The sequence below is a fragment of the Alligator mississippiensis genome, chromosome 11 (assembly GCF_030867095.1).
Source record: "Alligator mississippiensis isolate rAllMis1 chromosome 11, rAllMis1, whole genome shotgun sequence".
Classification (NCBI taxonomy): Eukaryota; Metazoa; Chordata; order Crocodylia; family Alligatoridae; genus Alligator; species Alligator mississippiensis.
This window is the reverse complement of record NC_081834.1, coordinates 54,796,180-54,822,909: the sequence shown is the minus strand read 5'-3', so window position 1 is coordinate 54,822,909 and position 26,730 is coordinate 54,796,180. Positions and strand designations below refer to the sequence as shown.

At 50.3% G+C, this 26,730-nt stretch overlaps 1 protein-coding gene across 5 annotated transcripts; it reads left to right on the top strand.

Annotated features, from left to right (window-relative positions):
* The first annotated feature begins 5 nt into the window (after positions 1-5).
* On the top strand, positions 6-23,622 carry LOC102569220 (zinc finger protein 2). 5 transcript variants are annotated; one of them, XM_059715098.1, is made up of 12 exons: positions 6-95; positions 1,639-1,964; positions 2,382-2,589; positions 3,567-3,656; positions 5,276-5,460; positions 7,495-7,621; positions 11,405-11,521; positions 16,864-17,066; positions 17,488-17,692; positions 19,268-19,357; positions 21,039-21,214; positions 22,731-23,622. In XM_059715098.1, exons 2-12 carry the CDS (start codon positions 1,728-1,730, stop codon positions 23,238-23,240), a joined length of 2,148 nt encoding a protein of 715 aa, XP_059571081.1. In that variant the 5' UTR covers positions 6-95; positions 1,639-1,727; the 3' UTR covers positions 23,241-23,622. The 5 variants fall into 5 exon arrangements, with proteins under 5 accessions (XP_059571081.1, XP_059571082.1, XP_019334367.2 ...); XM_059715099.1 differs by lacking the exon at positions 6-95 and adding an exon at positions 240-313 and having other exon boundaries at positions 1,643-1,964; XM_019478822.2 differs by lacking the exons at positions 6-95; positions 3,567-3,656 and having other exon boundaries at positions 1,643-1,964; positions 5,279-5,460.
* The last annotated feature ends 3,108 nt before the right edge of the window (positions 23,623-26,730 follow it).

Sequence of the window (26,730 nt, the reverse complement as noted above, 5' to 3'; positions counted from 1 at the left end):
CGGGCCGGATGGCGGCGGCGGGGGCTGTGGCGGCCGTGGCCGTGGCCGTGCGGCCGGCGTCCGCGCTCCGCCGAGCGCCACGTTGGGTTGAACCGGTGCGGTCTGTTTTTAAGTCATTGACAGTCATTCCGTGGCGGGCGGCGGGGCGGGCCGGGCCCTGCCCTGCCCGCGGGAGGAGGGGCCGCGCCGGCGCCTTGTGGGGGTGCGGGGCTGCCCGGCCCGGCTCGGCTCGGCTCGGCTCGGCCCGGCCTGGTCCCGCCGGGCCGCAGCGCTATGGGAGGAGGCGGCCGCGGGCTGCGGCTGCACGAGGCAGGTGGAGGCCGGTCCGGCCCGGCGGCGCCTGCGGCTGCGGGACACGGGGCGGGGGGGCGTGTGTTGGGGGGTGCCCTTTGGTAACGTGTGTGCCGGGGGGTGGGGGTGCAAGAGAGGAGTCTGTGTGCACATGCACAAAATGTACCCCTCGTACAAGTAAGCGTGTGTGTGTGTCTGTGTGTGTAAGGAGGGCGGAGGATTACCCTTAGGTAGTGTGCCTGGTGTGTGTGCGTGCTCTGCGTAGTGCCCATATCTATGTGTACATGTGTTTGGAGTGTGTGCGCGTGTGACTTTTATCCCAGACGTGTGTATGTGTGTGTTTGGGGGGGGGGGGGGTGACCTGTCATTCAGTGGTTTTCAACCTGTGGTCTGTGGACCCCTGGGGATCGCCACGTTATGTCTAAGGGGTCCGCAGAAGGTGACTGAGCAGTCAGAAGTACGCGGACGCCCAGGCTTTCGGTTCAGAAGGGTCCGCCGTGTCTCCGTTCAACGTTTTTTAGGGGTCTGCAAAGGAAAGAAGGCTGAGACCCGCTTCCTTGGATAACTTGTGTCTGTGTCAGAGAGAGGGGCGCGTGTGCGCATGCGTGTCTGGAACGTGTGCGTGCATGTGTGCCATTTTCCTTGCATATATGTGTGCACATATGTATGTGTGTGTGTTTTGGGGGGGTTACCCTTAAGTAATTGCTGTGTATATGAGAGAGACAGAGAGTGAGAGTGTGTGTGAAATTTACCCCAGATGTATATGGGGGGTGTACATGTGTTTTGGGGGGAAGTTACCCATAGGCAACTTGTGTGTCAAGAGGGAGAGAAGCGTGTGTGTGTGTACATGTCTGTGTGTGAAATTTACCCCAGATGTGCGTGCATGTTTTTTGTGGGGGGGATTACCCTTGGGTAACCTATAGACATGGGTTATAGATGGAGATAGGGGGAGACTGAGAGAAAGAGAGATTGCATGTGTATGAGACAGAGAGAGTCAGGGATGCAGAGAGAGAAATGTTTAGAGAGAGGAAGAGTGATAGAAAGAGAGAGAGATTTTGAGAGGGGGAGAGATTAAGCTATAGACAGTAGACATTCTGGTAATTTATACTTCTAAAATCTCTTTTCCCCGCAAGGGACCAGGGCCAGGCATCATAGAAAATTAGGGCTGGAAGGGATCATCCCTCCCTAGACCCTTTGTCAAGCTGGGCCTTAAAAACCTCCAAGGCTGGAGATTCTACAACGTCTCTGGGTGACCTGGGCTGGCTGAGGGGCTGTGGAGCCACAGCGATGTGTTTGAATCCTGGCTCCTCCATCACACGATAAAACCCCATTGTCTCCTTCCTACAGGCAGCCAGGAGCCCGGACGCTGCCAACAGGACCCGCATGTGAGGGGCAGGAGAGTGAGCTCAGGCCCAGGCTCGGGTGAGGCAGAGAAGATGGCTGCTGAGCTGGGGATGGTGTTAGACTTAGTTCTCCCCTTCCCAGTGCTGCTGCAGCCTCTGGTGAAGACGGAGGTGCAGGACTCAGCAGAACTCGAGCTCAGGGCAAGAACTGAAAGGGCAAGGAAAGCCCCTCGTACTGTCCCAGCTAGGACAGGCAGAGCATCCCCGAGATGGGCGGCACCACATTGGAACAAGCAGGAGCTGCTGGAGGAGCCCATCCAGCACTGGCAGGTGAGTGCTTCTGTGATTTGGCTGTGTTGTCAAATGTAGCCCTGGGGTCAGCCCTTTTGCCTGGGCCATCTGCTCCAAGGTGGCCAGAGGCCAGGGGAGGTTTGCAGCCACCTGTGGGGGCTCTGCCAGTGCTGCCTGGCAGGAAGGAGCAGATGCTGGAGCTGCTAGTGTTGGGGCAGTTCCTGGCTATTCTGCTCCAGGCAGCGCCAAGCTGGGAATGGGGGCATGACATGATGACTTGCACCATGCTGGTGGCTCTGGCCAAGGGGTTTTGGGTGGGCTAACAGAGGACGAGATACTCCAGATGAGTGTTTCACTCTGGTCATTGATACTGCCTCCTTGTCTCAGTGCGTCTAAGGCTGTTCCTTCCCACCCCATCTCTCTTGGCTCCCAGTTATGTGGTTGTCTCGTCCCCAGGTCACAGTGCACAGGCAGCTCGAGGAGGTGGCTGTGGACATGGAGGGACCTTGGGCATTGAGGGAACCTCTCTGCTCCTTGCCGGAGCGGCTTCAGCCCCATCGTGGGCACATGCCCCTGGAAGAGGCAGGACAGTATGAAACCCGGGGGCCTAAGAAGGAGCTGCCTTGTGTCCCTAAAGAGTATTTCCCACCCCACAAGAAGCCAGGTAATGTGCCCAGGGCCTGGGTAGAGGTTACTGAGGGGCCCAGATGCCAGTGCCTGCCTGACTGTTAAGCCCCCAACTGAGGGGCCTGGGGTCTTTTGCTGTGAGTCTGTGGGGCGATAGGACCTGGCTCTGTCCCCAGGAGCTTTGGCATGACAGCAGCACCCAGTGGCAAGACCCTTTATCTTCCTCATGTTATCCCGAAACCTGGAATTGGGGAACCAGTGGGCTACTGAGAGAGAATGCTGCAGAGGCAGGAGTTTTCTCTGCACTTGTGTAGGCTTATTCAGCACTCACTCCCGTCCCTAGAAATACACCAGTCACCTTGCCAGCACGTCTCGCTCCCTGTCCTACTGATCAGAACACCCAGAGTTTCACTGGGACATTCAGGGGCATTGTCTAGTAGACCAACAGTCTAGTAGTCCAACACCACTTTGTTTCCAAACAATTTTATGCCTTTTGTTACTTGCATATTCATCATTTTCCTCATGGTGATTGCTGTGCTACTGGCCATTTACAGGTTATTTGTTTAACTGAGTTTTCACACTTGAGTATTTTTCTAAATCCCTGTCTGTACAAATGCTCCCAGACTGGTAGGCTTTCCTTATCACACTTTCTCCCTCTCCCTCTTTCTCTCTCTCTCTCTCTCTCTGCACACTGTCTTCTTGCTGTCCTTGTCAGTGTTTGCATTTGGACAAAACTTGCAGTGGTTTTGCTCAGCTTTAACCAGCCAGCAGCTCTTTAGCAAGCTCAGTGTCTATGCAGGACTTTGCGGAAGTGGATGCTGGCAGTTTTTGTGGTGACACTGAATGCTGCTGTGATTATGACAGATGCTGGAGTCCCAGTCACTCCTCTGTCATGCCTACCATGAGCCCTCTGTGCCCAAGAATGGGCTGTTGTGGGTGTGCGAGCAATGGGTTTTCCTAGTGAGTTTGGGTTCGTTTTTATTTAGTTAACCCCAGGCTTCTGTCCCATTGTAGATTCCCCTAAAACAGAGGAGACCTTGGACTCATTGGCAGATGAAAGCTCTTTGGGCTGCTTCCCCAAACAAGGCCCTTCCCCAGGGGCAGGTAAGAGGTGCTGGTTCTGCCCTTTCTAGCAGCAGGAGGCACCTCTTGTCTGTGGAAAAGTCTAGTCGGCTCGAGAGTCTTGTTAGGGATCAATTCAGCATGTTGCCTGTTCTCCTGGCATCCCCCTAAAAGCCACCAACAGCCCATGGAGCAAGTGGCCCTATTTATTTCCCACCTCCTCCTCTACAATGTGGATTCTAGTGCAGGACCAGGGTTCCTGTTGTCTCTCGGAGGGAGATATGTCTGTGGTTGCCCACAAGAAAGGGCAGATCATTGGGGACCATCCCCTCCTTCATTGCTGTGGAGGTCTTTCAGAAGGGCCCTGCTACACATTCAAATGAAAGCTGGGTAGAATCCAGCCATACCGTTGTTAGACATTTTTCAAGCACTAACTTTGTAGCTGCTTGACACTCTTGATAACTGGGTAGTCATTTTTATCAGGCAATAATGACTTTGCGTGTGTGGCTGGTCCAGATTTATCGCGTGATTAACCATTTTGTGGTGTGAGAGTTTTTCTTCTCTTCTGGCCAGTCTTACTTTGCACATGTAGCTGATCTAAATTTGTTGTGCGATTCACCAGTTAATTGAGTAATAGATGTAACATGTAGTAGGGGCCTTAGAAGACCAGTGGGACCTTGACTTTTCCAACTCTCCCTTCCCCTATACATAGAGGCCTGTGGGTGAGCTTATGCACACACAAACGTGGGGGAGTAGCTGGGCTTTGCCTTTGCCAGTGGCACTAAGGCTAATGTGTCATCATCGCTGACCCTTGTCAGGTGTTATTGATGTGTTGTCAGTGTTAAAGGCCCCTGCCAAGCATTGTGTATATTAAACAATTTACTGGTCAATTGTGCAATTAACTTAGACTGGCCACATGTGCAAAGTAATTGTCATGCCATAAAAATGTCCATTCAGCTTTAAGAGCCAACCAGCAATGAAACTAGTGCTTGAAAATTTATAACAACTTTATAGCTGGTTTCTTTCCAGCTTGAATTTGAACACTTGGCAGGGCCTGAAGTCTCAGGGACTGTAGGGCTGGGAAAAAATCACCATCAGCAGATCCCAACACCAATCTTGACTTAAAGAACAATCGCAGGCACAGTTCACTGGCAGATATTTGGCCAGGTTTATTGTCTACAAGGTGTGGCCCTAACACACTAGTGGTCTGACAGGCAAGGTGTTAATGCACGTATGCCCATGACAAGACATTGGCATAGCACCACGCAGGCTCCCCTAGGCCAATATAAGGATTCCTTCGTTTCTATTTCTCTTTTTCTACAGTGGTCAAAAGACACATTACATGTTACATTCCACCATTATCTTGACTGTCTTGATCCATCCTGTACCATGGCTTGCTCCACATCCTGATTTGGGGGTTCCCATTCTGGCCTTATCCTGGTACTGAACTGTTCTCTACCTTGTACAGCCATCTTCCCCACCCATTCTCTGGCTCACATGCCAAGTTTTGCCTATATGACGAGTTAAGGCATCAGCCAGGTTTGCTGATCAGGCTGTCTCTGGCCAGTGCTTTAGCAAAAAAGCCTTTGTGTGAACAGTATGTATATATTGATGGATGTTCCAGTGAGGCCTACAACCTGTGGATGTTATTCTCCACCCAGCAGGTGCAGGGAGCCTGAGCATAGCTGAAGAGCAGCATCTTGAGGAAGGGCCTGTGAACCTGGAACTGCTGAGGCCACCCCCACGAAGATCTGGGGAGAGGGGACTCCTGACACGTGTGCCAGGCCAAGTGCATGAAAAGCAGGGCAGGTGCCCACAGGAGAGAAAGAATGTGGCTACGAGCAAGGTACAGGCTGCAGTGGAGTGTGAGCATGGAGCCAGGGTAAAGCCTGGCAAGAGTTGGGGATGTGGGGAAGAACTAGAGGAGTGGAGAGAGCTACAAGAAGAAGCTTCACCAGCAAGAGAGGCTACATCCAAATGGAGCCAGCAGGGCGGGCTTGAGGGCTACCTGCTAGGCTGGAACTGAAAGTACTGCCCTTGGCATCTGTGCTCCCTGCCTCTGGAAGCATGGGTACCCAAAAGAGAGCCAGTACCAGAAAGCACAGGGTGAGGGTCACCTCAGCTGAGCCCACCAGGTTCCTCCTGAGAAGGGTGGAAGGGCTCTGCACTTAAGTCCAGCAGGGTCCCTCCAACCCACCCAGTGCCATGGCAGGATATTGAGCTGGCAGTTTTCTTGGAGTGAGTAGTGTTTCTGAGTTTCAGAAGGGACCTATTAGATTGTCTAGTCTGACCACCTGCCCAGGGCAGGAAAGAGTGCTGGGATCAGGTGACCCCAGACAGGTGTTTGTCCAATCTCTTAAATACCTCCAAGGAAGGGGACAGCACCACCTCCCTTGGAAGTGTATTCCATATTTTGGCAACCCTCACTGTAAAGATTTTTTTCCTGATGTCCAACCTAAATATGCTCTCCTTCAGTTTGTGGCCATTGCTTCTAGTTAGCCCAATGGGTGCTCTGGTAAACGTCGTATCCCCTATTTCCTGCTGTCCCCCCACAATGACCTTGTAGACGGCCACAATATTACTTCTCCGCCTTGTCTTATGGGGGCCTGAAGAGATTCAGGTCCCTCAATCTGCCCTTGTAGGGTTTTTCTTATAATCCTTTAACCAGACAGGTGGCCCTCCTCTGAACCCTTTCCAGGTTATCTACATCCCTTTTGAAGTGCGGCGCCCAAAACTGGATGCAGTATTCCAGCTGCAGCCTAACCAATGCTGCATAAAGGGGAAGTATCACCTCCTTAGACCTGTTTGTGATACACCTACTTATGCAAGAAAGAGTGCAGTTAGCTTTACTTATTACTTCATCACATTGGTATCTCATGTTCATTTTGGAGTTGACTACAACTCCGAGATCCCTCTCCGCTGTTGTGTTACTCAGTATACCTCCCAGGCTACAGGTGTGTTGATGATTCTTCCTCCCTAGGTGCAACACACAAACCTGCCAGAAAGGGAAATGAATCCCAGTCTCCTTGCACCAGTGTCTGACTGGGATCAAGGACAAATTCCCAGAGTTGCTTATATCTGGCATACTGTTCTCCCTCGGCCCTGAGCCCTCAGGTGTGACATGTCCAAGGGAAATTGACACTGATCTGGGGAGCTGTAATATCATTGTCTCTGTACATGGAGTTAGAATGCCACAGCCCCCTCTTTCTCCTGCTTTCAGGCTGAGTTTCCACTGAGTCCCACCTGCTTCATCCCAGCCTAGGTCATTGGGGATCTCCATTCCCTGTTTCTGGCTTTGCTCCTTCCCCAACCTTTCATTTCCACTTCACAGCTATGCATAACAGGGATGGTTGTAGGAGTCCCAGATCATGTAGGATATTGGCAGGGTGGTTCCCTTTGTTTTGTTGGGAAGTAAATCTCCTGGGATTTGGGGCCTGCAAAGCTCCTCACCCCAGACCCTCATGAGGAAAATAGAAGATTTCTTACGTCACCGACAGCCGGTGTTTCCTGGGTGGTGTCTGGTGGAGCAGGGTGAATTCCCAGGGTCCCCCTTCTAGGCAGGGTGTTCTCCCTGTGAGACACTGCTGTGAAAACAGGTTTGCCATGGGAAACTTGGGGCTCCTGGACTGCAGTCTCTGCTGGTGACATTATGATGGCAGTGTCTCCCTTGTAGGTACAGCATTATGTTGGCAGAAGGAATAGCTGCACTGGCTCCCTGGATGATGTGAGCTAAAACACACAAACACACTGCCCTGTCCTTAGACCTGTATCCAAGCTGACCCTTTGTGGAGCGTGTGTCAGCTGAGGAGTAAGATCTAGGTTTGTTTAGGCTGGAGAAGGCTGGAGCAGGAGACTGATGGTGTAATGCTTGTGACTGCAGCTCCTGGAGGCCTTTGAGGATGTGGCTGTGTACTTCACACGAGAGGAGTGGGAGCTGCTGGAAGCTTCGGACAAGGGGCTTTACCAGGACCAGATGCTGAGGAATTACCAAGCACTTGTTTCCCTGGGTAACGTTCTGATTCTTGTTTCCTCCTAGAGCTGTGAGAGATCAGAAATGTCCCATGCTTCTCCTTGTTCCCTTACAGTCATATTGTTGTGCATTTTTTGCTGGTGGTTTAAATGTAATTTTGCCCCAATGCCCTGTCATCGCTCAGGTCTCTTGTCCACTTTGTGTTTACATATCCTCTGGTGGAAATGCACGTCACCTGTGCTCACCTTTGTGCCTCCAAAAAAAAGTTGTTGGAGGCACAAAGGTGAAGCAAAAAGACTCTTGCACCACAGATGCATACGAGTCATGGCCTCAATAATGCCAGTAATGGATTGTACCACTCAATTGTGGCTGGATGTCTGCTTTGTGGCAGGAACTTTCTCCAGCTGCTCTGGAGGCTTGAGGGCCCAGTCCTGCAAACCTCTTAAATATCCAGGCAGGATTAGGCCCCTGTAATCCCTGCCTGGCTTTCCCCTGTTTAAGAGATGTGCCCTGGGGAATCTTGAGGTGCATCTCATTAAATGCAGAAAACCAGGATTTGTCCACTTACGGAGACACACCCCTGGGATCTCTAGAAGTAGGGAAAGCTGAGTGTTCCCCACTTGAAGAGGCAGGCTGGGGAGAGTCCAGGGACACATCTCTTTAAGCAAGGAAAGCCTGGGGTGCTTTGGATTGTGGATTCCTTGGGTCCTTCACCATGCTAGGTGGTTTGATGACATCTGTTTCTACCCTTAATCCCCTTTCTCCTCCTTTTTAACTTGCATTGGCTGGTAATCAATGGAGGCATTAGCAGCAGTTGCTGTTGCAACCCATGGCTCTTCCATTTCCTCAGCTTCTCTAGCGACACTTGTCCATGTGATGGAACATGGGTATTTCTAATGAAGAGCCCTTCTAAGTTTCCCTCCATATTACTTTCTAGCATCTTCATCACCGTGGACCAGTACGTGCTTTGCCATTCCGTGATGTTGTCTTTTGCTAGAATTGCTCTTCGTACTGGGAATCTCTTTGTAAAAATCACATGACCCGTGGTGCAGATGATTTAAGATCTTCTTTGGTGACATCCATCCCTGTGTACAGGGACACTGGCTGAGTGCAGAGCCCTGGTGAAAAACACTTTTCACTTCCTAAGCATTTTTATTACAGGTGTTTGTTCTGATTTATGTGGAGAAGGATTTACATAGCTTTTAGTAGTCAAGCGTTCCTTTCTAGTGCTTCTTCTTTGACTTCTGCTAAAGATCTTCCTTATGGACCTGCGCAAATGCTTTTTTACCTTATATCTAAAGGCCATTTTTTTAATGTTCTGGGCTTTCCTTATTCATTAGTGACATTCTTTACTTTTGTCAAGCTAAACTGAGTATCCGTGATCTGTGCGTTCCCCGTTGACTCTGGCTGCAATAACTTATCATCAGTTTGGAATAAGTGGCTAAGTCATTTTTCTTCTCCTGCCATTGGAACTTTGGTAGTTACTCCCTTTCTGTTTGAAGGAGAAAAGTGATATTATAATTAATCACCATTCATTTCAAGTCTTCTATCTTGTAAGTTTCCTTCATTAAGTACACAACCACCATTCCCCTTCATCTCCTAATGCTTCAGGAAGGAACTTCCAGTGGTTGAATATATGCACCTCCTATTTAACTTCTTTTCTTGCTTGCTTTCAACTTATGTACGACTTCCCTGATTTCCTTTGCACTGTATATTGGAATTTCAACTTAATTACAGCATCAATGGATGCAAATGTTCCTTGGGATATTCTCCCTCCTCAATAAAATCTCAAAACACAACATTTGTTTCAGATCACATGTTAATCCTCCTTTCTCATCAGTAATAGCATTGGATACAACATTATCCAAGTCTTTTGTTGAATCATTATGGGTCTGAAGACAGGATATCATTTGTGTTCTCATCCTCTTGCTACTGTCGTAATAGTTCTTGTCATTTCTGCATAAAGGACTTGGTCTCAATCCACTTTTGTCTGTTATCAAAGACTTCCCTATTTACTTTGAAACCTAATGAAACCTCTGTTTCCCACATGGTGTGTCTTATGTGATTGGGTTTTACCAAATACATCTTGAGCAGCTGTAAGTAAAGTTACCATCTCTGAATCTCAAAGTAAATCTGTATTAAGCTCTCCATATTATTAGACTGTTGGTCAATTTTGTTACAAAGCCCAGGCTTTCTGTTTAAGCTATCTTCCACTATTTTTTTCTTTCCCTGATATCTTCTTTCTGTATTTTATCTTTGAGAATAGGCCTAAGTTCGCAAGTATGATACTGTGGGGGAACATGTTGTTTTGACAAGGTACCAGCCTTTGAGATTTGGTTATATCTCTGGTTTTAGTCATTGTGCAACCTATTTTTATTGAATGACAATCTCTTTTGAATGTGATCATCATCAGCCGTCTCCTGGGAAACTGGGTGGACCAGTACCATAATACTGACTTTCTTACTAAGAAAAATGTGTTGTCTTCCTTCTTTTATCCATATCCACAAACCCAGTAGTCTGTATCCTAAGTACATGTGCATGTATACGTCACCTCTCATAAAGATTCCACCCATTGGATGAAAAGGCTGCTATAGTTCCCTCTACAGTTGTTAATTAATTAATCTTTTTCTATATGGAGCCAAAATGAATTGCTTTTTTTCCGATATCCAAGCTTTCGTTGTCCTCAGTCTGTCATTGAGTCTTCACTTGCAAACTTTTATTGAAAATAAACCCGTTTCCTTTTTTTTTCCTGGAATTACCCTAATCAGATCATTTAGATCAATGGCTATGAACATGTTCACTGTCTCTATTCATATCAGTACCTTGAAAAGCTATAAAAGCATTTTCTGTCTTCCTTTTTGCACATCATAGATCACTGCATCTCTGCCTACCTTCCTTGGTGCTACTGTGAGTTTATTACCCTACATATACTTCAGAGGGTTTAATGGTTTATCTTTCATGTAACCATTGTTCCACTTACTCAGGTGACTAAGGCCATAATCTGTTGAAGGTTTCTACCTGTAGTGGCTTCTCTTTTATTCTAAATGTTCTTCTTTCGTTTTCCTTTGAGACCCCATTAAATGTTAAAGTCCATTAGATCCTTTCTCCAAATCCCAAATGGGCACTGGATAGTGGAGTAACCACACACTATACACTCCCCAGAACAGGATACAGAGCTCCCACACTAGCTCAAATGTTCTCCTTCCTAAGTGTCCTCCCTTGAGTCTCCATTAGAATATTTGAGTCTATTGAATCCTTAATCCAAGTCCCAATTGGGCACTGGATAGTAGAGGTGTGTGAAGTGGGCAGTGTTTGATTTGGATTTGGCCTGATTTGGGGGACAGTGACTCGATTCACTGATTCAGATCACTGTCCCAATTCAATTTGTCCTCATCTGAAGATTTGATTCTGATTTGGAGCATCAGTGATTTGGCCATAGACACAGCTTTATATGTTTTTTCTACATACCTTGAGGTACCAGGCGCAGCTTATGAACGCTGAGATGGTGGGGTGGATGAAGCGTCCCACAGGAGCAAAGGTAGGCCCCACCGTGTGCTTGGTGGCGTGCCGGGAAGTGGACCGGAAGTATTTCCAAGCATATAAAGCTGTGTCTATAGGTGAATTGTTGAATCTCTCTGAATCGAATCGAAGGCTTCTGATTCGATTCAGAGAGATTTAATGGGTCTCCTGATTCGATTCGGATACGGAGATTTGACTGCTGAATCAGGCCAAATCTCCTCCAAATCGAATCAGCGACCGAACCTTTGCACAGCCCTACTGGATAGTGGAATAACCAGCCTCTATACACTCCCCAACACAGGATATCGAGGTCCCACACCAGACCTAATCTGCCGCATCCAGCAAGGAGAGATGGAGCTCTGGATCCGTGATGATGAAGAAGCTGGAGAAAGCTCGCTGTCTGAGGACTTGTCCCCAAGTGAGTCTTGAAAATCCCTGTCCTCTTCCCACCTTCCTCATCTGCGAACCTCTTAATACACAGGGGGAGCTGGAAACTTGAACACCTGCCTTGAGCTGCTGCCACAATGTTTTAAAATTGCACAGCTTAGCCAGATCTGTGTTGTCCAGGCAGGTGTGTGCATGCACTCCTTGCAGTTCAGTGATGCAGGGACAGGCAACTGATCCCTTATTCTTCCCCTACTTAGGGCTTTTCAGGTAGGAAATCCGCCTTCAATCCTCACATCCTCCTCTCAGGAGGCATTTTGGCAAGGATTTCTGTCATGGATGGGAGGCGCTGCCCAGTGGAAAGTACTAGAAGGCTAGGGACAAAGCCTAGCCTGTCTTGATTTGAGGCACAAATCTGTTATTTGGGGTACCGTGAGCTTAAGTTTCCATCTTCCCTCAGCAATGCAAGAGTTGATAGGCCAGTCCACGGTAGCCATACCTCTGTTATACTCTCTGACAGGGCATGATCTCGTTTGTATTGCTCCATGACACCTATCAGAATTGGCAGAAACCCTGTGGGTACTATTAAGGATTGGGCTGCAGAGAGGCTGGTGCTCTGGTACCCACTGCTACTAGTCCTGTTGCTTAGTTTGAACTGGAACTCTGCTTCTCCTCTCTGGAACAGTCAGAGGAATAAAGCAGTATTCGGTCAATACCTCCAGCTGTCTAAAATGCCTGCTAGATGCAGTTGGGATTTGCAAGCTTTCATTCTTTGGGGAATACAAGCACTTCCTTGTTTCCACCAGAATTGTCCACGTTTTGCTCCATCACTAGGCACAAGGGATACAAGCTGTGAGACCAGAGACATAGAGTCCACATTGAATTGGACCCCTTGTTTTCACAGAGGTACCTGGGCCCAACCAGGGTCTGGGGCACATCCCAGCATGAAGGAATAGCAGATCTTTCCCTTTACCAGCTGGAGCAAGACTAATTTTTGGGGTCTCATCTCCTCCCAGCAAATGCTGAGTCACTGGGCAGAGCTGAGCAGCAGCAGTCTCATGAGGAAGGGCCTGCCAACCTGAAGCTGTTTCAGGCTGGAAACCAGCTCCCCACCAAACAGGGACAGAGAACAGTGGAGATTGAAAGGAGCAGGGCAGAATTTGAAGGGCAGAAATACCTGAAGAGCTTCAAGGACATGGTTCCCTGCAGGCAGGGGTGCATATATGTGAAGAGCGCGGTGAGAGCTTTTGGGACAAAAAGGAACTCGGGAGCCCACAGGGGAACCACAGGGAGGGAAAATGTCCAGCTGTGTGCTGAGTGTGGGGACAGCTTCCACCATCCATGCCTTCTCCTCAGGCACCAGAGAATGCATTCAGTGGTGCACCCCCACCTCTACCCAGAGTGTGGGAAGAGCTTTATCTCGGTAAGCAACCTCCGAGTTCATGAGGTGATGCACATGTAGGAGCAGCTGTTCCATTGTGCAAGAAGAGCTTCACCTGGTGCGATCACCTCCAAAGCCACACATGCATGTATGCATGGGAGAAGCCATTCTCCTTCCTGCATTTTGGAAGAGCTTCGCCAAGAGCTCCAAGCTCATGTAGCATCTGCACGTGCAAACAGGAGAAGCCTTTCTCCTGCAGCCACTGTGGGAAAATTTTTGCATAGATCTCCCATCTGACCAATCACCTGCGTGTTCATATAGACAAGAAACCATTTTGCTGCAGCCAGTGCGGGAAGACCTTCAGGCAGAGCTCCAACCTTACCTATCATCTGCACAAGCACTTAAGGGAGAAACCCTTCCCCTGCAGCCACTGTGGGAAGAGCTTCATGCAGAGCTCCCATTTCACAAGTCACTTGCAAAAAGCTGTACTCCTGCAGCTGGTGTAGGAAGAGGTTCACACTCAGCTCCATACTCACCACACACATGTGTGTGCACTTGGAGGAGAAACCATTTTCCTGCACCGTGTGAGAAGAGTTTGAGCAACAGCTCTGCACTTACTCAACACCTGCAGTTGCACATGGGTGAGAAACCATTTTCTTGCACCCACTGTGGGAGGAGCTTCACAAAGAGCTGCAAACTCACAAGCCACCTGCATGTCCACAGTGAGGAGAAACCTTTTTCTTACACTCACTGTGGGAAGACTTTCACCAAGAGATACTCCCGCATACAACACCTCCATGTGCACACGGGGGGGAGAAGCCCTTCTGCAGCTGATGCGGGAAGAGCTTCATGTAGAGCTCCATACCTACCAGTCACTTGTGTGCACACAGGGGAAAAACCCTTCTCCTGCAGCTACTGCGGGAAGAGCTTTGTGTAGAGCTCTAACCTCACCAGTCACCTGTGCATGCACACAGGGGAGAAGCTGTTCTCCTGCAGCCAGTGTGGCAAAAGCTTCAGCAACAGGTCAACGCTCACATATCACCTGCGTGTGCGCATGGGTGAAAAGCCATTCTCCTGTGACCAGTGTGGGAAGAGTTTCATAAGGAACTCCAAACTCACAAACCGTCTATGCATGCACATGGGGGAGAAGCTGTTCTCTTGCACCCAGTCTGAGAAGAGCTTCAGTGAGAGGTCAACACTTGTGAGTCACCTGCGTGTGCACACAAGGAAGAAACCGTTTTCCTGCACCCAGTGTGGGAAGAGCTTCGCGCAGATCTCCACACTAAGGCAGCACCTGCGCATACACACAAGGGAGAAACTGTTGTTTCCTAACCTTGTGCCCACTGCAGGATGGGTTTCATCGAGAGGTCCACACTTGCCAAACACCTATGCATGCACACGGGAGAAACATTCTCCTGGCCACAGTGTGGAAAGAGCTTTTCTGATAGCTCGACACTCACACGGCACCTGCGTGTGCACATAGGGAAGAAGCCATTCTCTTCTGGTTGGTGTGGAAAGAGCTTCACACAAAGCTCCAAGCTCACACAGCATCTGTGCTTGCACACAGAGAAGCCATTCTCCTGAAGCCAGTGCAGGAAGGACTTCATGCAGAGCTCCAACTTCATTCATCACTTGTGTGTGAACGCAAGAAAGAAACCATTCTCTTGCATCCAGTGGGAGAAGAACTGCACCAAAACTCATGAGCATTAAGATCATCTATGTATGCATGTGAGGGAGAAACCGTTTCCTTGTACCCAGGGTTAGAAGAACTTCACACAGAGCTCTGTGCTCAGGCCTGTGTGCACCTATATGTGCACACAGGCAAAAGGCAGTTCTGCCTGCAGTATTAGAAGAGCTTTCCTAGAGGCTGAAACTAGATGAAGAACCTGCGCCTGCATGCAAGGGAGACACTTTTTTTCTTGCCTGTGGTGTGGGAAAAGCTTCAGTGACACTTGCACATTCATCAACCACCAACAAAAGCACGCAAGGGAGAATCCATTCAGCTGCAGCCAGCACATGGGGAAAAAGTTTTGTACACATCCTCATGTTCACCAACCACCTGTGCCTGCACATGGGGGAGAAGCTGTTCTTCTGCACTCTGGGTGACAAGAGCCTCACCTACAAGTGGTTGCTTACCTAGCACCAGCGCATGCACAGAGGGGAGAGGCCATACTGCTGTGCCCAGTGTCAGTAGTGTTTGTGGGCGAGCTCTGCCCTGAGCAAGGACCAATGAGCCCATGGGAACAGGACTGTTATGCTGAATGGGGGGGACAGATTTCAGTTCCTGCTACACCTGGGCAGTGGGAGTGAGGGCCCTGCCCCTAGATAAGGGGCAGGCAAAATGCAGCCCACCGGCTGGATCCAGCCCACCAGGCCATTCTATCTGGCCTGCAGGGCTCCTCAAAAAATTTAGAAAATGAATATTTATTTGCCCCTGGCTGCCTGTCAAAGATGGCAAGAGCTAGGGGCAGTAGGACCCTGGAGGAGCTAGCAGCAGAGCTAGGCAGACACGGCAAGTTCGGCCCCACCCTGCCACGCACCCCCAGCCAGAAGCCTCTGCCTTGGAGCTGTTCCTGCCTCCCCACCAAGGGACGCAGAGATAAGAAGGAGTGGGGGGGAGAGAGGCAGAGGAGGACCATGGGTGATTGCCCCAGGCCTCAGGGCTGGTCAGGCTGGCTCTTGCGGTCCCAGCACTGCAGCCGGGAACCACAATGTGCTAGAGCTGCCAGCTGGCTGGCGGGCAGGGAAATGGCTGCAGAAGGCAGGGGGAAGGGACAGCAAGTGGCACACGGAGTATAACAACAGCTGGGCAGGAGTGCGGGGCTGCGGAGGTGCACTGGGGCCAGCGCCAGCAGGGCCCAGAGTGGGATGGCAGGAGTGCGGGACCTAGGCTGGCAGGGGTCTATGGAGCCGGGTTGCACTGAGCCAGGAGGATGATGGGGGAGCTAGTCTGGCTCCATAGACGCCTGCCAACCCAGGCCCCATGGTCCTGCTGCCCCGCTTTGGGCTCCACCGGCACTAGCCCTGGTACACCAGCGCGGCACCGCACAACCGCCTGGCTGTTGATATGCGCTGCATGCCTGCTTATTGCCCCTTCCCCCCAACCTGACGCAGACATTTCCCTGCTGCCCTCAACCCTGCCTGCTGGCCAGCCGGCCACTCCAGCTCCACACAGTTCCCAGCTGCAGCACTGGGATTGCTGGAGCACTTGGGACATGGACCAGTGAGTCAGGATCAGAGGGATGGGGAAACGGTAGAAGGGCAGCAGTGGCAGATGGGGGAAGTGGCAGCGAGTGGGAGCATGGGGCCACATCGGTGCCCTGGGGCCAGGAGCAACAGGAGCGCAGCACCCAGGCCTGGAGAAGTGCTACCCTACAATCCCTACATGTTGCCTATGGGGAAAAGGAAGAGGAAGTTTGGGACTGGAGGAAAGGGAAGAGAGTAGCTTGCACGTGGAACCTGGTCAGCCCTACATTAAGGAGTCAGGGGTGTCAGCAGGGCTGCAGGCTGGGAGTGAGGGGCAGGGCTGCAAGTTAGGAGTGAGGGGCACTGAAGTGGTTTGGGGAAACAAAGGAGGGGGCAGGTTGCACCAGATTGAGGCAAGGGTTTGCAGGTTGGAAGTGAAGGGAACCAGCAGCTTGGACCACATTGTAGGGGCTTTGAGGCCCTGGAGAGGTGCTCTGAAATCCAGCCCATTCCCTGTGCCCTGTGTTAGGGCAGGACCCCCACATGGCCCCTCGGTGTGGAAGAGGCCGAGGGGGCTGGGGCTGGCTGAGGAGCTGTGGAACTGCAGTGGTGGGTCATGGTTCTGGCTCCCCCATCACATGATAAAACCCTGTCGTCTCCTTCCCGCAGGCAGCCAGGAGCCAGGACCCTGCCAACAGGCCTCGCATGTGAGGGGCGGGAGAGTGAGAACACAGGGCCAGGCTGGGGTGAGGCAGAGAACTTGGTTGCTGAGCGGGACCCAGAATCAGCCTTAGGTCTCTTCTTCCCAGTGCTGCTGCAGCATCCAGCGATGATGGAGGAGCAGGACCCAGCTGGCTCTAGGGCTGGGGCAGGAGCTGAGGGGGCAGGAGCTGAGAGGGCAGGGAAAGCCCCTCGTGCTGTCCGGGCCAGGACAAGCAGAGCATCCCTGAGATGGGCAACACCACTACAGGTCAAGCAGGAGCTTCTGGAGGAGCCCATAAAGCACTGGCAGGTGAGTGTCTCTGCTTTGGCTGCGTCATCAGAAAGGGCACTGGTGTCAGCTACGTTGGCCTGAGGTGTCTGCTCCCAGGCAGCCAAGGGGTCCTGGGAGGTTTGCAGCTTCCTGCAGGAGCTCTGCCAGTGCTGGCTGGAGCCCCAGTGCTGCAGGAAGGAGCAGATGCTGGACCTGCTTGTACTAGAGCAGTTTCTGGACATCCTGCGCCAGGAGATACCAAGCTGGGAGTGTGGACACAGTGTAAAAACCTGTGCCAAGGTGATGACCCTGGCTGAGGGGTTTTGGCTGGGGCTGGCAAAGGGATGCTCCAGGTAAGAGCATTTCACTCTGGTCGTCAATACTACCTCCTCATCTGCAGGTGTCTGGGGATACACTCTCACAGCCTCAACTCCCAGCAATGTGGTTGTCTTGTTCCCAGGTTACGGTACGGAGGCAGGTCGAGGACATGGCCGCGGACATGCAGGGACCCGGGGCATCAAGGGAACCTTTCTATTCCTGGCTGGAGCGGCCTCAGCTCCATCCTGGGAATGTGCCCCTGGAGGAGGCAGGATGGGGTGAAGCCCCAAAGCCCCAGGAGCTGCCTTGTGTCCCCAAAGAGGAGCCCCTGCCCTATGAGGAGCCAGGTAATGTGCCAGGGGCCTGGGTAGAGGTACGGTGGGGCCCGGATACTGGTGTCTGCCTGGCTGTTCAACCCCTGGTGCAAGGGGCTGGGATCTCTCGCTGTGAATCTTTGTGGTGACAGGGCCTCGATCTCTGTCTGCAGGCAGCTCCAGCCTGACAGGACAGCAATACCCAGTGGCAAGATCCTTTATCTTTGTTGTGTTTTTATCCTGAAACCTGGGATTAGGGAACCAGTGGGTTGTTGAGAGAGAGAGAAAATGCTCCAGAAGCAGGAGTTTTTTCTGGATTCATGTAGGTTTATTCAGCAGCCAGCATGCACTCTTGTACCTAGACATACCCTAGTCACCTTGCCAGCAAATCTTGCTCCCATGTCCTGTTGATCAGACAGGCCAGGATTTCACTGGGACATTCAGGGACGTGGTCTAGTAGCCCAGCATACTAGTAGTCCAACACTGCTTTGTTTCCAAACCATTCTATGCCTTCTGTTACTTGCATATCCGTCATTTCCCCCATGACAATTGATGCTGTTTCTGGCCATTTACAGGTTATTTGCATAACTTAGTTTTCACCTTTGGGTATTTATCTAAAACCCTTTCTGCATAAATGTACCCAGACTGTCAGGTTTTCCTTTTCATGCTTCTCTCTTTTTGCACATAGAATCATAGAAAATTAGGGTTGGAAGGGACCTCAGGAAGTCAAGTAGTCCCCCCCTCTGCTTAAGCCAGGACTATCCCTAACTAGATCATCCCAGCCAAGGTTTTGTCTACTGTGGTCTTAAAAACCTCCAAGAATAGATACTCTACATCCTGTCTGGGTAGCTTGTTCCAGTATTTTATTACCTTCCTAGTGAGAGTTTTTCTCAATACCTAACCTAAACTCCCCTTGATGCAACTTGAGACCATTGTTCCTTGTTCTGTCATCTGCCACCACAGAGTACAGTCCAGCTCCATCCTTTGTGGAACCACCCTTCAAGGGAGCTGAAGGCTGCTAGTCAATCCTCCCTTAGTATTCTCTTCTCTAGACTAAATCATCCCAGTTCTCACAGCCTCTTATCAGAAGTCATGTGCCTCAGCCCCCTAAACATTTTTGTTGCCCTCCACTGGACTCTCCACTTTGTCCACATCCTTTCTGTAGTGGAAAGCCAAACCTGGTCACAGTGGCGAGTAGAGGGGAAGGATCCTTTCCTTCTGTCTGCTAGCATCACTCTACTAACGCAGCCCAGGATGCTGGTAGCCTTCCTTGTGACAAGGGCACATCTTCTTGCTGTCCTTGGCGATGTTTCCACTTGGACAAAACGTGCAGTGACTTTGCTCAGTTTTAACCAGCTAGTAGTTTTTTTGGCAAGCTTGGTGACTATGCACGGCCTCATGGGAGCAGACACTGGCAGTTTTTTGTGGTTACATTGAATGCTGCTATGATCATTTTCAGTGCTGGAGACCCAGTCACTTTTGTCATACCCTCCATGAGCCCTCTGTGCTCAGGAATAGGCTGGTGCAGGTGTGCAGTCAATGGGTTTTCCTAGTGACTTTGGGCTGGTTTTTATTTACAGTTAACCTCAGACCTCTGTCCTGTTGCAGATTCCCCCGACACAGAAGAGACCTGGGACTCATCGGAAGATGAAGGTTCCTTGGGCTGTTTCTCCAAAGGAGGGCCTTCACTTGGGACAGGTAAGATGTGCTCATTCTGCCCTTTCTAGCAGCAGGCAGCACCTCCTGTCATAGAAAAGTCTTGTCTGCTCAAGTGTTTTGTTGGGGATCAATTCAACATGTTGCTTGTTCTCTTGCCATCCACCTAGAAGCCACCCTCAGCCCCTGGAGGAAGTGACCTGTTTGTTCCCTCCGCATCCTCTGCAATGTGGATTGTGATGCAGCACCAGGTTCCCCGTCATGTCTCCCACAAGGAGTGATGTCCATCATTGCCTGTCCCAGCAAGGGCAGAGTCAGAGTGGCTCATCTCTAGCTTCATTGCTGTGGAGATTTATTAGAAGGGCCTTGCTACACATTCAAATGAAAGTTGGATAGAAATTAGCTATAGAGTTGTTACACATTTTCCAACACTAATTTTGCAGCTGGTTGGCTCTCTTGATAGCTGGGTAGTCATTTTTAACACGTTAATGACTTTGCATGTGTGGCTGGTCTAAATTTATAGCGCAGTTCACCAGTTAATGGTGTGAGAGTTTCTCTGCTCTTGTGGCCGGTCTTGCTTTGCACATGTAGCCAATCTATATTTGTTGGAGATTCACCAGTTGATTCTGTAATATATGTAATGTGTAGCAGTTGTCTTTATAAGACTTGTGGGATTTGATTCTTACATCTCTCCTCTCCCATACACTGAGGCATGGGGGACGACTTGGCATATGCCAGCACATGGGAATAGAAGGGATTTTGCCTTTACCAGGAGCACCAGGGCTAATCTGTGTCATCATCACTGTCCTTGTCAGGTGTTATTGATGTGTTGCATGTATTGAAAGTCCTTGCCACACATTACATATATTAAACAATTTGCTAGTCAGTTGTGTAATGTAAACCAGCAACAAGAGCAAAGTAATTATCACACAATTCACTGGCTAATTGCATAATAAATTTAGACTGGCCACATATGGAAGTAACTATGACACCATAAAAATGCCCGTCCAGCTATAAAAAGTGCCAACCGGCTGCGAAGTTAGCACTTGAAATTGTGTAACAACTTTTTGACTGCTTTCTATCTAGCTTGAATTTGAATGTGCGGCAGGGCTTGAAGTCTCAGGGACTGCCGAGCTGGCAAAAAATCACTAACAGGAGATCCCTACATCAATCTTGACTTAAAGAATGACCACAGGCTCAGTTTGGTGGCAGAAGCTTGGCCAGGTTTATTGTCTACAAAGTGTGGCCCTAATGCACATGGTCTGATGGACAAGATGTTAATGCACATATGCCCATGACAAGGCATTGGCACAGCACCATGCGGGCTCCCCTAGGACAATACAAAGTTTCCTTCATTTCTATTTCTCCTTTTATACAGTGATCAAAAGACATATATGTTACACTCCACCAATAACTTGACTATCTTGAGCCATCCTGTGCCTTGGTCTTGCTCCACGTTGTGACCTGGGGGTTCCCATTCCAGCCTTATCATTGTGGTATTCCACCGTGTGGTACTCCACACTGTTCTCCACCTTGTACAGCCCTCTCCCGCTCTGGCCCACATGCCAGGTTTTGCTTATGTGAAGAGTTCAGGCATCAGCCAACTTTGCTGATCAAGCCCACTGCCGCCAATGCTTTAGCAAAGCTTTTGTATGAGCAGTATGTATATATTGATGGATGTTCCAGCGAGGCCTATGACCTGTGGATGCTCTTCCCTTCCCAGCAGGTGCAGGGAGCCTGAGCACAGCTGAGGAGCAGCCTCCTGAAGAAGGACCTGTAAACCCAAAGCTGCTGAGTCCATCCCCAGGAAGATCAGGAGAGAGAGGACCTGGACCAGGCCAAGTGTATGAGAAGCAGGGGAGGTGTCCACAGCAGAGGGAGAACATGGCTGTGAACAAGGTAAAAGTTGCAGTGGGGTGTCAGCATGGTGCCAGGGCACCGGCTACCAAGAGTTGGGGGAGTGGGGAAGAGCCAGAGGAGCGGAGAGACCTGAATAGCCACAAAAAGAAGCTAGAGCAAGAGAGGCTGCATCCAAATGGTGCCAGCAGGGAGGGCCTGAGGGGAAGCAGGAGCTCATTGCCAAGTACAGATTGGCTGGGACAAGGACTGCTGCCGTCAGCATCTGTGGGTCCAGCACTTCCTGCCTCTACAAGTGCTACTTCAGCTTCCTCTGAGGGGTGTTTCAAGAGAGGATTTTAAGACCTGGGTCCCAGGGGAGAGTCCCTCTAGCTACTCTGTTGTATCCAGCAATCATCAGGGAGCATGGGGTGTGGGTCTCCTCTGCTAAGCCCACCAGGTTCCCCCTGAGAAGTGTGGAGGAGCTCTGCACCCAAGTCCAGCAGGGTCCCTCCAGCCCAGCCGGTGCCAGGGCAGGATGAAGAGCTGGAGTTTGCTAAGAATGAGCAATATTCTTGAGTCCTGGAGGAAAAGTCATAATCAGCCTGCGAGAACAGGAAATGAATCCCTGTCTCCTTGCACAAGTATCTGGCTGGGATCAAGGACACATTCCCATAGTTGCTTGTATCTAGAAGAGCCCTCTCCAAGCAAACAGGCGTGACTTGTGCCCAAGGAAAATGGACACTGTTCTGGGGAGCTGTAATATCATTGTCTCTGTGCGTGGAGTTGGAGGCTGAGTTTACATTGAGTCCTGCTTCTTTCATCCCAGCCCAGACCATTGGGAATCCTCATCTCCCCCTTCCTGACTCTACTCTTTCCCCTGCCCTTCATTTTCACTCCATGGCTGGGCACAACAGGGTTGGCTGCAGCAGCTGCAGATCATGTAGGATGCTAAAAGGGAGGTTCACTGCATGTTGCAGGGGGCAGTAAATCTGGGATTTGGGGCCTGCAAAACTTCCCACCTGAAAGCCTCATGTCAGGAGTCTTCTCTTTTCCCCACCACCAACACTCTGTTTCCTGGGCAGTGTCTGGTGGAGAAGGGTGATTTCCCAGGGTCCCATTCCTAGGTAGGGTGTTCTCCCTGTGAGTTACTGCTGTGAAAACAGGTTCCCCATTGGAGACTCGGGGCACCTGGACTGCAGTCTCTGCTGGGGTTGTTCGGATGGCACAGCTAATAAAGAGAATAATTCGAGAATAAAGAGAATAGCTGTGCTGACTCCCTGGATGACCCGAGCTAAAGCAGATAGCTTGTCTGTAGAGGTGTATTCATCCCAGGCCCTGTGCTGGAGCAGCTGCGTCACCTGAGGAGTAAGGGTCAGATTTGAGGAAGATGAAGCAGGAGATGCTGGTGGTGTAATGCTTGTGACTGCAGCTTCAGGTGGCCTTTGAGGATGTGGCTGTGTATTTCATGCGGGAGGAGTGGGAGCTGCTAGAAGCTGGAGACAACAGGCTTTACCAGATGCGGAGTCATTAACAAGCCATTTATTCTTTGGGAAATGTTCTGGTTTTCTTTTCCCAGCGAATCCACACGAGGGAGAAGCCATTCTCCTGCACCCACTGCGGGAAGGGCTTCATTGAGAAGTCTAATCTTACCAGGCACCAGCGCGTGCACACAGGGGAGAAGCCATTCTGCTGCACACAGTGCGGGAAGAGGTTCAGCCACAGCTCCACACTCACCAACCACCTGCGCCTGCACACGGGTGAGAAGCCGTTCTACTGTGCCCACTGTGGGAAGGGCTTCACCGACAGGTCTAATCTCAACAATCACCGGCGTGTGCACACGGGGGAGAAGCCATTCTCTTGCACCCAGTGTGAGAAGAGCTTCACCCACAGTTCTTCGCTCACCAAGCACCGACGCGTGCACACAGGGGAGATGCCATACCGCTGTACCCAATGCCAGAAGTGTTTCCGGCAGAGATCTTCCCTGAGCAGGCACCAGAAGACCCATGGGAGTAGGATCATCGCACTGAAAAGGGGGCAGTTACCCTCACCCCCACTGCCCAGGGAGGATGAGGGACTTTTCCCCTGACTATAACACCCCAAACTCCTGCCTGCTTTCATGTGGAGTGTCCTACATGAGTAGCTTCTGGTGGCAGCTGGGACAGAAAAAAACAACAGGTTAGAGCTAAGTGATGGAGCCAGGTAACAGAAAGGATAAAAACGGGGGCAACACAAAACTGACATTGCCCTGAAAAAAGACATCCTTTCTTGAACCAACCAATCCTAAGCTACTACCTGTGGTAGCAAGGGTGATCCCTTCCTCTTCCTTCCTGTGGCATCTGGGACATCACCGTTGTCATCAGTTTTTTAATATCCTTGACTATCTTGTGTAGTTCTACATCAACCAAGCAGGGCCCCTGCTCCTGTAAGATAACCAGTTTGGATAAGACAATAAAGTAAATATTGAAGAATCAGTTCTCAATTGCTTTGTCTGAGGGAACTCAGGATGCCTCTGTTGTTCATTACTTTGCTTATTACATGTCAGGACAGGACAGGCTATCAAGAAAGTCTTTTTTTGGTGGGGAGCAGCACATCAGGAGTTAACTGTCTCACTGTTCTAAGGAGACCTAGCCTCTGGCTCCCATGATGGAAACACCACCACAGTGACCATCCCCCTTCGTAGTCCTGACCTAACCTGGATGTGACTGCAGAGGGGCTCCTGTTCTATGCACAAAGGATTCCCCATCTCAATACCCCTGCAACCCAGCCCCAGTTGTATGCATCAGCCAGGATGAGCCCTATGACTCCTGGGTCTGAGAGACCATGTCCTGGTTTTCAGCATCACTTGCTGTCCCCATGGCACCACCAGTGAGCTCCCACTGGCTCTGTCCCATAAGGCAAGGAATGCCACCCAGGGAAGTGCAGCGAGACAGACCACATCCCTAGTGCCAGCCAGCATGTGCTGGTCAGCTGGAACAGTGTACACAGCCCTGGGGTCGGCAGTCAGGCTTTGCAGAGTCCAGGGCAACAGGCCAGCAGATTGAAAGGCCATGTCCTTTTGGGGTCCAGCTTGCCCCTGTCCTCTACGGCCCAGCTGTGTCTTTCCCTTTCCTGATCCAGTTCCTCACATTGATTTCCCGGGATCCACGCCCTTGGTGCACCCATGCAGACAGTCCCCAATCTTTGAGGCTCCTGTGTGTGCAAGGGTTCCTTCTGGAGGAGAACAGCCCCAGGAGCATTCTTGGCAGCCTTTTGTCTGCAGCTAATGCACTTTCCATCCTTCACCTGCCCAGGCTAAATAAGTTCTTTCCAGGTTAGACTAAGACCAGCCAGCACACACAAAAAGTCTCCTTGACCTTCACCCCTGTGGCACAGGAGAGCAGGGCTCAGGGCAGGTGCTGCTTTTGGCTCAGGGGTGAACATGTCAGAGAGGAGGCAGTCTGCCACCTGGTTTTGGTCAAAGAGGAGGTCAGAGTCTGCTACCAAGGTTGGAGTTTATGCCTAGGCCTTTGAGTGTCTTCTAACAACATGTTTTAACCTTTCCTTGCTTTCTTCCAACCACATTGAGCTTGTCCTGCCAGCTGGACTGACTCCAGGACAGCTTTCCCTCCAAGCCAGGGCATGGCCCTGTCTTCTCTCACCTGGTACCTGTCCACAGCCTCCCAGTTCCAGGCAGGGATAAAACAATTATAGCACTTTTCTGACCTCATCCCACCTGCCCCTCAATTAAAAGGAGCAGAAACCAGTTGGGGAGAAGGGACCTGTAACTGAGGGGTCTCCAGGGAAATCGGAGATGGCTAGATCATCTGGGTCTTTAAGGTGATGCTGATTCTTCCAGCAAGACTATGAGAGAGTCTGAAAGCAAATCAGCAGACCCAGCTAGAAAGCCTGAATTACATGGCTGTTAATGTAGGTCAGGAGTAACAAACACTGACTTTCCTCTCTGAAATCTTCTAATTTTACAAAGAAATGCTCTCTTAGCTGCTTTTAGCAACTCTTGTGTCATAAGGACACAAACTGATGTGATGGGAGGGACCAGGGGGCTTGTGGGTGACCTATGAGGATTAGGGAAAGAATTTCATCTTTCACAGCATCATCATGATTTGCATCTTTTTGAGATCTTCAAGGCTGCTTTTATGTTCTGAGGTCTTCCCTCAGACTTTTCCTGCTTTCTCCAGTTTCTGGGAAATGTTTCCTACGTGTCTTTTTGCTGTTGCCTTGACTGAAGTCAGGAGTGTGTTGTGGAAAAAATCTTCTCTTTCATTCGCACGTTCAAACTTGTCTACATCAAGAGGGGAATCCAGGAAGGCTTCAGTCTCTAGGTTCAGGACACAGGATACCCCAGGAAGGGGAACAGCCAAGAGCACGTTGTCAAGGAACTGCTCTGCCCAAGACTGTAGACCACAAGTGTGTGGAGCTTGCCTACTCTTTCTTGTACAATTTTTTAAAGTTGCTTTAATATCTGTTATTTACATTTATTTTACATTTTAAATGTGATTTTCTGAGTTTCCTCTTTAAAAGAAAATCTGATGTAAAGCCTGAATAGGACTCTTGCATGTAAATATGTATTGTTTCTTTGTTTTTAAATCTTTGGTGAAGGAAAAAATCAAAAACACCTGTTTCCGGAAAAAAATTAACTCCACAAACATATTTTGTGCTGAAAACTCAATTGAGGAATAACAATTTCATGAAAACCAGTACAGAGGTTTTGTTTTCTTGGGGACTGCAAACTGTACGGTATGCAACTCAAGGGGATATGTCCCACAAACTGTTTCTTTTGTTCCTCACCCCAAAATGTTTGAACAAAGAAATATCTGTTCTTCAGCTAAAAGGGAAAGGCTTCCCTCCTTGCCCAGGATGGGGAGAGGCATCCACAAAGAGGGGGTGACAAGGGGACAGAGGGAGTCTCTATGAGAGAGGACTGGACTGGGGGAAATGCAGAAATTGCTGACAGGATATTTTTCACCCTTAATCATCCTAATCATCATTGTTTCTGCTGTTTTAAGCCCTGTGACTCATCCACATCCCTTTCTAACCTGAGACACAATCAGAGCATTACTGGGTGGCTTCTGCAGCCCAAGGAGAGCCCTTTCCTTCTCCCCAAGGTGCTGATTTGCCTGGTGAGCTAAGCTAACATCACTGAAGGAACAAACAGATCTAACACCTCTTTGGGGTCAGGGGGCTGTGAGAAGTAGAGGGATGTAGCAGGCTCTGAGAGCAGGTGTCTGGGACCTGACGAGAAGCAGCCAGTCATGGTCATAGTTATGGTCATGGTCATGGTCATAGTCAAGTAGGGCTGGAAGTGACCTCTGGAGGTCATGTAGTCCAACCCACTGCCTCAGATGGGATCATCCCTATCCAAACCTTGTCTACTGCACTCCCCCACACTCCCCATTGGGCAACTGGGGTCTGTCCCAATGGTGATAGGCTAAACGGGCCCCCATGACCCCCATCCTCTAAAGCTGGCCAAAGGGATTAACTTCCTCTCAAAGCCTGGGGTGCTGAGACCCCAACCCCAGGGGTCTCTGGAGGGCTGGGGCCAACTCCCCCCCGCCCCCCTCCCGGGGCAGGGGGCTGGA

Coding starts and splice junctions, on each gene's coding strand:
- LOC102569220 (XM_059715098.1), top strand. CDS start 1,728: ATGGCTGCTGAGCTGGGGATGGTGTTAGACTTAGTTCTCCCCTTCCCA. Junction 17,693..19,267: donor CCTGCCCTATGAGGAGCCAG/GTAATGTGCCAG, acceptor GTCCTGTTGCAG/ATTCCCCCGACACAGAAGAG. Junction 21,215..22,730: donor AGAACATGGCTGTGAACAAG/GTAAAAGTTGCA, acceptor TTCTTTTCCCAG/CGAATCCACACGAGGGAGAA.